The sequence below is a fragment of the Mauremys reevesii genome, linkage group 1 (assembly GCF_016161935.1).
Source record: "Mauremys reevesii isolate NIE-2019 linkage group 1, ASM1616193v1, whole genome shotgun sequence".
In the NCBI taxonomy this organism is placed as follows: domain Eukaryota; kingdom Metazoa; phylum Chordata; order Testudines; family Geoemydidae; genus Mauremys; species Mauremys reevesii.
The window spans coordinates 189,184,152-189,196,389 of NC_052623.1; the positions used below are offsets into that span (position 1 = coordinate 189,184,152).

The 12,238-nt window shown below is 45.0% G+C and overlaps 1 protein-coding gene across 2 annotated transcripts in view; it reads right to left on the reverse strand.

Annotated features, from left to right (window-relative positions):
• CD80 (CD80 molecule) overlaps window positions 1-6,121 on the reverse strand; it is a 30,434-nt gene extending 24,313 nt beyond the window's left edge. Inside the window, exons 1-2 of one of the 2 annotated variants that reach the window (XM_039520614.1) lie at window positions 6,004-6,121; window positions 4,699-4,805 (exon numbers count right to left, since the gene is read on the reverse strand). In XM_039520614.1, the coding sequence (XP_039376548.1) occupies window positions 4,699-4,795 (97 nt within the window). In that variant the 5' untranslated portion in view covers window positions 4,796-4,805; window positions 6,004-6,121. Of the gene's footprint in view, window positions 1-4,698; window positions 4,809-6,003 lie in introns of both variants that reach the window. The other variant, XM_039520615.1, reaches the window with a different exon arrangement.
• Window positions 6,122-12,238: the final 6,117 nt, after the last annotated feature.

The following is a 12,238-nucleotide window of genomic DNA, read 5'->3' on the forward strand; positions in this document are numbered from 1 at the left end:
CCTCGGCTCTAATGGGCACGTATTCACTACAGCACTGAGGTGGGAATCTTGCCAAAATGTGAGGGATTGGTTGAGGAAATATTTTTATATAGATAGATAGATTTAACCTAACAGGCTAAGTGATAAATAAAGAACACAATAGCATTCTATAAGTATCTGAAAGGTATAAAGACCAAGGATGGAGAGAACTTGTAGAGGGCAGTCCTGAGGGGAAAAAAGCTAAGAGTATGAGTCGCTGAGAGGAACAAGTATGTTGAATCGCAAGCACTTTCTAACAGCGAGATCTCTTTAGACTGAAATAATTTCCCAAAGGAAGTGATGAACACCTCTTAGAACAGTCAAAGGTAGACAGGAGATCACACACACTTCATAGAACAAGCTTGCAAGTTGCAGTGACAGGGTTTGACTAGATTATCTTTCCCACCTTTAATTTCTATTATCCAATGTTATAATACTGCAGAATCAGAGGAAATGTACTGTGTTCTGCATGTAGGAAACATCATCATTACTCACTGCCCAGCCAGCAGTCAGCACTTTCATTTTCAGTCAGGGAGTCCCCTGGGACCAATGAACTGAAGTGGTATTTGAAAAGGTAAGAGAGAAAAGCAGAAGCACAATCCGTGGTGGGTTCTGCATTTGGAACCATTTGCATATTCTCAAATGACCTTCTGAATCTCCCAGTGATGTTCCTCGGAGGGAATTGAGTTGTTACAACTAGATTTCTGCATCTTTGGGTTCTGAGGAGGCAGCAGCTCATCCAAAAAGGCAAAAGAGATAGGGGCGGCAGCAGCAAAAAGACAGAAACTGAATTTGCATGGCTTGGCCGCTTGGGCTGTGGCTGCTTCAGTGAAACATTTGCAATTTCCTCATTGCAGTCTGCCGCTGGTACAGCCCCTAGGCCTATTGGGAATGGCACAGAAACTGGCCACAAATGGACAGAGAGTCATTAGTAGCTGATGAAAACGTTGCCAATGCCCACGGAGCATGCTACCCTTTTTTATTTTTAATCTCTCCCGCCCCCCTCAACAGAAATCTAATAAAGGGCCATCTCCTCCCTGAGCTGGCTATTGTCACATGCGTTAGAGAGGGGATTCCCAGCTCTTTTGAGTTGTTGGTGAGCAAACATTTTCTTTCATTGTTGAAGGAAGTGTATTTCCCCACCCTCCAATAACTCAAAAACGTTGCAGGGATTTTCCTCAAAACTTTCCAAAAAAATTCACCTCTGGCCAGAGCCCAGGAACCAGATCCTGAGCCTTGGCACCACTCCGGGCAGGCAAAGACGCTGCATAACCATATTAAAGGGGTAGTAGGAGCTTCTCCCAGCAAGTGAGAATAGCCGCCTGGCCTAAGGCTGGCTCCATTGGCTCTACATCACCTCCTCCTCATCTTCACCAGCACCTGGGGTAGGCCAGGAGCACACTGAGATCTGGCAACCATTGGCTGGTATAAGAGCTGCTAAGGGTATGTCTACACTGAAGCACAGAGTGAGCCTCCCAGCCTGAACCAACAGACTCAGGCTGCCTTGGCTCGAGTTTGTGTGCTAAAACTAGCAGTGTGGATGTTGCTGCACCAGTGGAGGCTTGGGTGACTAATGCCCAGCTGCAGTGTGGACACACCCTAAGGGGCTGTTACCAGCCAGCGTAACTTAGAATAGCTCTAAGGCTACTCTAAGTTATGCTAGGACTTGAAGTGGTCCCAGGAAGCCCTGGGGAATTGAGGAAGCACAAAGATGGCTTGAAGCCACCTTTGCATCCCTTCCCTGCCCTATCCCAGGTCCTGTGCTGAGTGCAGCATGTTGGAACCTGAGAACTGGGACCCACGCATGAAAAATGTCAGCCACAAGGGAGAAATGTTCAGAAAGTTATGAGCATTTGGAAAGACAGCTAGAACGAAAGCCCTGAGGTTATGCTATCTATAGCAGTCACTAACGGTGACTATGTATGTCTATATACTGTATCCACAAAAATAGCTTCAGGAATTATTTCCCACTGGAGGTCATTTTATTCACCTCCCGGGGCAATAAACATACTTATTCAGATGGGTGATGCCGGTTTAAGTTTTATTATACAATGTTCTGTTTCCTAAACATGGCGCAGCCTCTGCAAAGGGTCCTTAATTTTACATCACAAGCTCAGAACAATTTTGTTCCATGTCATAGTAAAACAATGACTGCCATAGGTTCTTCTAGACTGCCCATCATCATGGTATCTACCTGCTGTCAGTTAGCCCTTAATCCATACATCACAAAGTAGGAAAAGGAGTTTAAAGCTCAAAAATAGTCACTGATTTTGGATGCCCAACTTGAGACACTTCAAGGTGCCTTGATTTGGGCATCCAAATTGAAGCATCTAAAAATCAGGCCACCTTTGAAAGTGTTGGCTTCAATGATTTGCTTAAAATCACCCAGCAGGTCAGTGGCAGTGCTGTTAAGAGAACCCTGGTCTCCCAGCCCTGTGCTGTAGCCGCACTGCCTACCGTACAGAAGAAGGTCATGAATTTGGGATGCCCACCTTCCTAATGCGCGAGTTATCAGGTCATCTGCTACGAGCCCCAAGGAAACCTTTCAAACCATGCCATGGTGTACTCTGTATAGCCTATTTGTGGTACTGTAGCACCGAGGAACCCCAGTGACAAACCAAGACCCCACTGTGCTAGGCACTGCACCCACACACAGAACAAAAAGTATATATTGTACAGAAGAGTTAACAGAGGAATGTTCTAGAGAGATTTAAAAATGCAGATCAGTATTGTTTTCCATATTACTCTGCCTATAAATAATGTAGGCTCCCTGATGCTATCTGAGTCCCACGGCTCAGAGAGGAGAAAAAATTATAACCAGTACATTTTAGAAATCTCCAAAGCTTTTCTCTGCTTGTTAATGTCATAGTGTTCAAATGAGCATCTTGCAGTCTACCAGGATTAGAAACAAAAGCACTGTTCCTTTGGAAAGGACAGTTCCTGGCTTTCTAATGGGATAAAGCTCCTGTTTCTATTGCTCAGACCTTAAACCTGTCACTGGTGAAGGCCTGCATATTGTCTATCTTGGGCCTAATATAATTTTGGGGAGTAATATGGCCTTCTCGTACACACACACATTTATACACATACACGTGATGGTTTAGTGTGGCATAGCATTACAGCATGAGTGTGGATGGATGCATTACTCACAAATACATGTATTATGTTTATGACACATATTTAAATGTGTGGGTAGGAGGTTGGGAGAGGGAAAAGAGCCTTGAAAACATGGTGGTTTGCTTTACAGGGGTCTGTGTGTTTAATTCCGTGTGAAATTCCCCAAGTTTTGCTTTGAGTTTCTGGTTTGAACAAACTCAGACTCTTAAAGTGAAACTCAGTGGAAATGACAACGGTTTCCCCCATTTCATAATACTACCATGAAAAACTCAGAATTTTGAACAACTTATATGCAAAGCCACAATTCAGCATAGTTTGCTCTAAAGTGTCATTCACTACACGGAAACTGTCAACAAGCCTGATGCTTCGAATCCGTAAGGGATCCAAGCTCAGAAGAACTGTATGTGCTTTGAAGTTTTGGTGTTAACATTTCACACAGCTGTGACAACTGATCTCAAAAGCCTATTGAATTCAATGGGCTTTACAGCAGACTCTTGGGAGAGAGCGAGGGGACGGGATATATGACTCACTCCCAAGACCAGTAATTTAAGCCTGCATTAGGGGAATTGTTGATTGTGTGATTTTGCAATGACCAGTTTAATGTACATTTCCCAGAGGAGAAATTACCTCTTTCCATTTCTGCATCTCCTGAGAGCTTAGAAGCGTTTCTGTCACAGAAGCTCTGAATCAGCCTCTATCCTTGCAGTCAAGGGAAGACAGGGCAGGGCAGGGCAGGGCTCCCTTTAGGGCCTGTCAATGCTGGTGCTTCAATGACTGGAAAGAGCACTGCTGAGCAATGGGAGAACACCCACCCCTGCCTATCCTTGGGAGCACAGCTGGTTCTCAGCTTTGTGTGGCCCTATGAAAAGTAGCACTTGCATGGACACCTCTCACCCCCACAGCCTTGGACCAGGCACTTTCCCACAAGTGTGTGTGTGTACTCACATCCCTTCCTGCCTGCCTCTGGTGCTTACTCCGGCTGTGGGGAGCCCTCACCCCTCACACTTTTCAGACTCAGCAGTCTTTAGTGACCCACTTGGCCTAGGAAGCCAAGAATGGAGCAGAAGTGCCCCTTTTCAAACAGAGAGCAGACAAGGGTGTCTTGGGAATTCTCTCTCTGTGGTGGCCTGCACACACCGCTCTGTTGGGGCCACAGCTATGGAATCGAAGATGCCCTTCTAGACAGCACCTCATGGGTGTGGGGAGTGGAGGGCCCAACACAAGCATACAGGTCACACAAGCTTATGGTTGGCTCTGTCCAGAGGAGTGGGACCAGGATCAGAAATCCAGTTCTTGCGTGGAGTATTAATCACCCCCACACACACACACACTCACCCCCGGCCACCAGGGCTCTTCCCAGCACTCTGATATTTCTACTAAATTTTAGCGACAGTGAAAAGCACCACCCTGGAGGCTGCAGTCCTCTCTCTGTCCCCATAACATGCAGCAGCAGTAGCTCCAGCACCCCAAGCTTCTGCCCCAGTGCTCCTCACCAGTCTAGTGTGGGGAAAGAGAGAGTCAAAGCTCCTGAGATACAAAATGGAATGGAATTTGTCCACTTACCTAGACTAGTGAAGTGAAGCACAAAGAGCCCCCGCCAGAACCAATTCTTTAATGCCAGGCCAGACCACATCAGTTCAGCCCTGGCCGCACACACCATTTTCTTAGAACTTCTCGGATAAAAAAAGACAGAGAAAAGAAAAGGAGTGAAACAAGAAGGAATTGATGAGTTAATAAATGAAGCCTTGAATTGACCAGAAATCTTAACTCTTTGGACAAGTGATACACCATGTAGCACTTCTATAGTGTTGAGCATCCAGCAGGATCCCATAGCACAGTGATTCTCAAACTGGGGGTTGGGATCCCTCAGGGGGTCTCGAGGTTATTACATGGGGGGTCACGAGCTGTCAGCCTCCACCTCAAGCCCCGCTTTCCATCCAGCATTTATAATGGTGCTAAATATATAAAATAGTGTTTTTAATTTATAAGGGAGTTGCAGTCAGAAGCTTGCTATGTGAAAGGGGTCACCAGTACAAAAGTTTGAGAACCACTGCCATAGCACTTTACAAATGCTGGTTAATTAAGCCTCAGTGTCAGCGCACTGTCCAGTCTCCAGGAATTTCATTCTGGACTGAGTGATCTGCTGTGCTTGGGAAATTCTAATGGCCTTTTCAAGGGTTAATTCTGGGTGCTATGGACGTTATTCTGAGGGAGCAGTTAAGTGACTTTCCCAAGGTCCTGGCCACTCATCAGTGGCAGAGTTGGCAATACAGCCCAGGAGTCCCAATTGCTAAAGCCTCTGCTCTATACACAAAACACATTGCTCCCCATTCTCAGTGCACCAAGGCTCTGGCTGGTATAAAATCAGGAGGCTGGCTTTACACTACCTTATTGCCTCCCCCTATTCTTCTGGAGTTGGCCAGGAGCCTAGAATAGCCTCCGGACTTCCCCAAACTGCACCCAGTGGCCTTGGCCATTCAGCATTTGGGAAGTGAATTCAGTGCTGAAGAGCTGCTGGATTTACAGCTCAAGAAAAAGCTGTTTATTACAGAGGCACAGCACCAGCAACAGGGGGTCAGTGCCCTCCAAGCCCGCCTCCTCCCATCCTGCCTCAACTCATAACAGACGCCTCTTTGAAAGCATCAGCTCAGGATGTTCAGAGGTTTGCTCTCCAGCCCGGCAGGTTTCTGGCCAATTTTAAGATGATACATTCTTGATCTCCAGCACACCACACAGCCCAACATTACCAGGCACATGCCATGCAGCCAGACAGTAGTGAACTGCTAGCAGAGGAAAGCAAAGGGCCAAACCACTCCAACGGAGGCCCCCAGAGTCACCTGCTGCAAGGCAAAAACTGAGAGCACTCACTTGTGTTCCAGTGGCTCCTTCTCCCTCTTGCCGTAGGGTCTGGGTAGTCCTTAGCTGGCCACGTCCCCTGCGTTACGGAGCTCAAAGCAGCTCATTCTCAGTCAGCCGTGCACAACAAAAGAACAGAGCGTGTGCGTGTGGAGCTTAACTTTATAAGGCAAAAAGGATTGCCACCCCCACAACTTCCTCTTTTGCACTGATTAAGAATCAAACCCTTTTTGACCTTGCTGTCCCCACGCTGCTTGGAAACAGTTGTTATGAAGGCTCTGGGACCAACTCGCCAGGCTGTGTTGAGGGTTCCAACAGAGCGGCAGTCCCATACAGATACATGGGGCAGTTTCTCTGCGGCCACAAAGGAGAGGAAACATTGTTTCATAATGGTCTAAAATTGGACCAAAACATTGTTAATGCTCACGCTCCCCTGTAATCACTGGCCTTGCTTAATCTCATCCCACCACTTCCAGGACTGTAACAGAGTTTTTTAGGACTATCACAGCGTTTAAAAGGGAACTGGATAAATTCATGGTGGCTAAGTCCATAAATGGTTATTAGCCAGGATGGGTAAGGAATGGTGTCCCTAGCCTCTGTTTGTCAGAGGGTGGAGATGGATGGCAAGAGAGTGATCACTTGATCATTGCCTGTTAGGTTCACTCCCTCTGGGGCATCTGGCATTGGCCACTGTCGGTAGACAGATACTGGGCTAGATGGACCTTTGGTCTGACCCGGTACGGCCGTTCTTATGGTCTTATGTTCCAATCCCAACCCCTCTTCCCGCTCCCACACACTGGCACCACCCAGACCTCTCACCCTATTGGTCCCTCTCACCCTATCTGCCCCTCAGCTTTGCACCAGCCATTTTGCTTCCCCCTACATTTGGAACATTCTCTCACGGCCTCTCCCAACACCCTTCCATGAATGCTTGGTACACTGGTCTAACATCATTGAGGCGTCTGTGCCCTCCTGTGCCTGAAACATTGCCCTGCATTTTGCCTGTTTTAGAGGCTCATCCTGCGAAGTGCTGAGCACTTTCTGGGAGGGTCTGAGCACACAACTCTAGGGCTGGACAATTTTTTGTATGAACCTTTTTTCAGCAAAGAAAGCTCAAATTCAGTCACATCGAACTGTTTAGCAAATGCCTGTTGATTTTGCCAAATTGTTTCAACCGGGCCGGGGGGGGGGGGGAGTCAGAAAAAAGTTTTGTTTTGACTTTTTTTTTCGAATTAACTGTTTTAATTTTTTTGTCTGAAAATGAGTTTTCATTTCAAAATTTCCTTTCCATTTCTTTAAAAAAATGTAATGGTCAAAATTGAAACAAAACATTCTGATTTGGTCAAAATGAAACATTCAACCCCAAATTATTATTTTTTTTAACTTTTCAATGTGCCGAAATATTTGAAAAATATTGTTTTTGTTTTGACTTGAAATTGTTTTGTTTTTTTTTCATTTTGCAGAATTCCCAGCAAACCACATTATTTTTTTACCCAGCTCTAGACAACTGCCATTAGCTCCAGTGACAGCTCAGGGCACCAGGCAGAGATGCTCAGTGCCTCACAGGATCAGATCTTCTTCAAGGCACAGATCTTCCCTCCTTATTTGTTTTGTTAAGTGGCCTGTGTCTTTATAGCCCAGTGGAAATAATGCCCTATCCATTAACCCACAATAACAACCGTTATAACACAAATGAATTAAGTATGAACATCACGCCTGATTCATGACTGTGTTGCTCCAGTTTTAACTCTGTGTAACCCTTTGATTTCAGTGGGCTTACAGCAGCATAGAACTGGAGTAAAATGAGGTGAATTGGATACACTGTACTGCAAACAAATCAAAGTTCTATTTTGCTAGCTCCTAGCTGGCCATATGCTAGCTCAGAAGGACGTCAGATATTCAACTGGGCACAATATACAACTATTCAGTTAAGGATTCAAGTAGCTGAAATGGTATGGAGGAGCTTGGGGTCAAAGCAAACAACCACAAACTAAGAATGAATTAGGACTATTTATTTGGCTGTTGGTGGATTTCTAGCACGTGTGTTTCATCGATTAGTTTTCTTTTCTTTTCCCCCCCTGTAAATTTGCATTCTACCTATGGATCATCAGCATGGTACATAAATACAGAGACTATTAGTAACAATAGATTTAAAGAACAGAAATTGGTTCATGGCACTTCAGAGAAAAAAAATTAAAATAAAATAGAATCACCAAAAACTTGGCTATCCTGAGTCCCAGTCTATTGCCCTAACCACAAAACTACTCTATTTCCCTTTGTGTACCTAGTGTAATCATACATGTCTATTAACATTGTCTATTGTATAATAGTGTCTATTATAGCCCTCCAGTATAATCACACACCATTTCATGTTTTATTGCCCTTAAGGCTTGAAGGCATCTTGGGTACAGTTTTCAGAAGTGCCTAAGCAGCTTAGGAGACAGTATCATTTTGAAAAGTGACTTAGTATTATGGTCACAGCACACACAGAGAAGAGTCAGTTGTAGGGTTACCAACCCTCCAGTATTGTCCTGGTGTCTCCAGGAATTAAAGATTAATCTTTAATTAAAGATTATGTCGTGATAAAACCTCCAGGAATACGTCCAACCAAAATTAGCAGCCCTAGTCAGGTAGGAACATAAAATACTCTTGCTGGAAGGTTGCAACATAACTCTACTTTACTACTTAGAATTCAGAATGATAACACACAAGAACCCCAAACCAGAGAGCAATAAAGCAGGCTGCTCCCTGAAACAGAGTCACACATATTATCTCACTTTACTCTAAGTGTCTGTCTGCAGACTGACTGCTGATAGAGTGCTAAGCCAGATCACTTCCTTTCCTAGGGAGCTCCCTAGCCTGCAAACAGGGCCAGGAAAAAAAACGCTGACCATTTAAAGCGATAGTTTAGAATTTTAATACAGTTTGCAATACACCACAGATAAGAGCCTAAATCTCATTGATTTTCAGGGAGACTTAAGTTCCTAAGTCACTTAGGCACTTGAAACTTTGATTCTGAGACTAAGCACACACCCTGTATGGTAATATGGTACTGGCAAACCTTTTTGAGTTGTAAAGAATATTTTCTCACTTTCATTTTAAATTTAAATGATTAAAAAACAGTTCTGCTTTTACTATATTAAAGCGAAGAAGAAATTCCAGTCAATGAATGCAGATGCTGCGGTAGTTATTTAGGGCTCAAGGGTGCCCTGAGAAATGCAGGGTCGGTCTCCACCAGTCCCCAGAGAGGCTGACTTGTACTTGTGAAGCCATGGTCCTCTTGTCATAGTCTGCAGGTATGCTGGAGGTCAGGATTGTTAGGTGCATAGGAGATGTAGTCACATTAAAATTGCAGCCCTGACAGTTTCATCTGGTGAACAGGTGTGGTATTAGGGGCTATACCTTTAAGGGCTGAGCTTCCCAAACAGAAAGTCTGGGTGGAGCACTGAGAAGCCAGCTGGAACCAGACACTTGCATCTTCCTTGAGCACTGAGTGATCACAGAACACTGCATGATCCCGGGAGTAGAGAGAACTAAGAAAAGATCCTGAGTGGAAGAATGAAGCAGTTAAAAGCCCCATCCATCAGAGATGAAACTCTAGAAATGTGGAAGACAACTGAAAAAGGTTTAAACAGTGCTTCTCCCTGTATCTATAAGCAATGAGTGCTAGAAAATATAGACACAGGTGGAGGGTAGCCTTATTTCTGACAATAGCAGGTTCTGAAGCACTTGATGTGTTTAGAAGTTTTTAGTTAACTCAGGCAGAGGAGGCTAACTATAAAACTATTCCAGATACTTGAGGATTAACTGCACTCCACCTAAAAATGTTTAAAAACATCTCTCAGCTGTTTCAGAGAACAACAAGAAGGTGAAACCATAGCAGAGATTTTAGAGCTGAGTCCCTCATAAGAGACCAACTTGCAATTGGAATCTGGAACAAAAATGTCAGAGAGACACTATTGGGAGAGCCAGAATTAACCCTCACTAAGGCCTGGTCTACACTAGGTGGTGGGGTCGATGTAAGATATGCAACTTCAGCTACGTGAATAGCGTAGCTGAAGTCGACGTATCTTATTTCGACTTACCTCACGGCGCGGGATCGACAGCCGCGGCTCCCCCTGTCGCCTCCGCTACCGCCGCTCCCTCTGATGGAGTTCTGCAGTCGACAGGAGCACGTTCGGGGATCGATATACCGCGTCTAGATGAGACATGATATATCAGTCCCCGATAAATTGATCGCTACCCACCGATCCGGCGGGTAGTGTAGACATATCCTAAGGCAATTAGAATCTAGCAAGCACAGGAGGTGACCCACTCCAGACTGAAGCTCATGGAGGGTGGGCAGTGCTCTGACACTGTAAACCAGATTGAGAATCCAAACTATCATAAGAAAATGAGATGAGAGGCAGAGAGGCATATGGAACTCAAACTCGGAGTCCACCAAAAGCAGCACATAGAGCTGCACATACTGTGGCAACCAACACAAGCCAGGACAAGGCCCAACCATCATAGGGGAAAAGATGCAAGAGCTTAATGGATAACATCGCTTTGGAAGAGTATGCAAACAGCAGCGGAGGGGGACAGTTTGGACAAAGAGCATGACAACTGCACTGCTGGCTCAGATGAATTCTTCCTGGGAACAGTTGACAACATTGCAGTAGAAGATGATTGAACTATCAGCCTGAAAGCATTAATTTTCATTAATTTTAAGGTGCACAAGCAAACAATGTTATTAATACTAAAAGAAAAGCCACAGGCACTGGCTATAAATGGGTAAAACTCAGGCTTACAGTTGTGCGCTTATCCCTACTAAAGGTGTATGTGAACTAAACGTATGGGTAAATAAACTGGAAAAGACACAATTTGTACTAGTGCCAGGGAGAAGTGCACCCATTATTGGGTTAAAAACGTATCATGCCCTGGTCTCATCAAGGGAGTGCATTCTTTGGAGGGGTAAGGGACCCAAACAATTAAGGAACAATCTGAGGCCATCTTCCACAGGATAGGGAAGCTCACAACAGCACACAGAATAGAGCTGAAAGAGCCCAACTGTCCCACAATTTATGCCCCAAGGAAAGTTTCCCTAGTCCTAAGCCAGAAGCTAAAAGAGGAGCTGGATGGGCTCATTGCTTTGGGAATCACCCAGCTAGTAGAAGAACCAACCAAGTGAGTAACACTTGTTGGTCATTATGGAAAAGCAGACAGAACCCTTCACTTGTGCATAGACCCAAAGAATTCAGTATGTCAAAAGGGAACATTTTCCATTATCTACACATGGAGTAATTACTCAGGAGGAGGCCTGATGCATCAGCAGGGTTCTGGCAGGTGCCCTTAGAAAAACAGAGCACCTGTTTGTGCCTATTCAACACCCTCTTTGGGAGCCCTTGATTTTGCAGACAGCCATTTGGGTTTTGGTTTGGTCCCCCAGGTGTTTCACCAGAAAATACCACAAAATGTGGTTGATATAGAGGGTACTAACTTACGGTTTGCATAAATTACAGTATGATGTGGGGAAAAACAGTAGAGAAGCAACACCAGAGGCTCTGAGCTGCTTTGGAAAGAACCCCAGCTGCTGGGCTACAGCTAAACATACCAATGTAAATTCCATGTAACAGAAATAACATAGCTGGGGAGCAGTTAACACAGCAAGATGTACAGGTAGATTACAGTAAGGCTGAGACCATCACCAACATGCCTGCCCCACCAGACAAGGAAGGGTTACAAAGTTTCCTTAAAATGGTGAGCTATATAGGGAAATTTGTGACTCAGCTAGCTGCCTGAACCAGCCACCTGCAAGTGCTACTGTGCAAAAACATCCAGTGACATGCGATGCACATCTTAATGGAGAGTTTGGGGAACAGGAGGAGATAGTTAAAGAGGCCCCAGTCCAGAGGTACTGTGACAGTAAGTGCAAAACTAGGTTGTCCATAGATTCCTCTGATGAGGGGATTGACTCAGTCCTCTTACAAAACTGGAGACCAGTGGCGTATTCATCATGAATACTGAGTGCCAATATGCTCAAATGGAGAAGGAGGCTTTGGCATTAGTCCATAGTGTAAAAAGTTTCAGGTCTTTATTGGGGGGTGGGGGAAAGGGGTGGCTGTGTCAACTGAAACTGACCAGAAGCTATTTATTGCCATCGCTGAAAGGGACCTGGCAGCCCCGCCCTGCAAGAATACAGAGATTATTTTTTCAGCTACTACTATATGATTTGCAAATTGAATACAAACTTGGGAGATACTTGGTG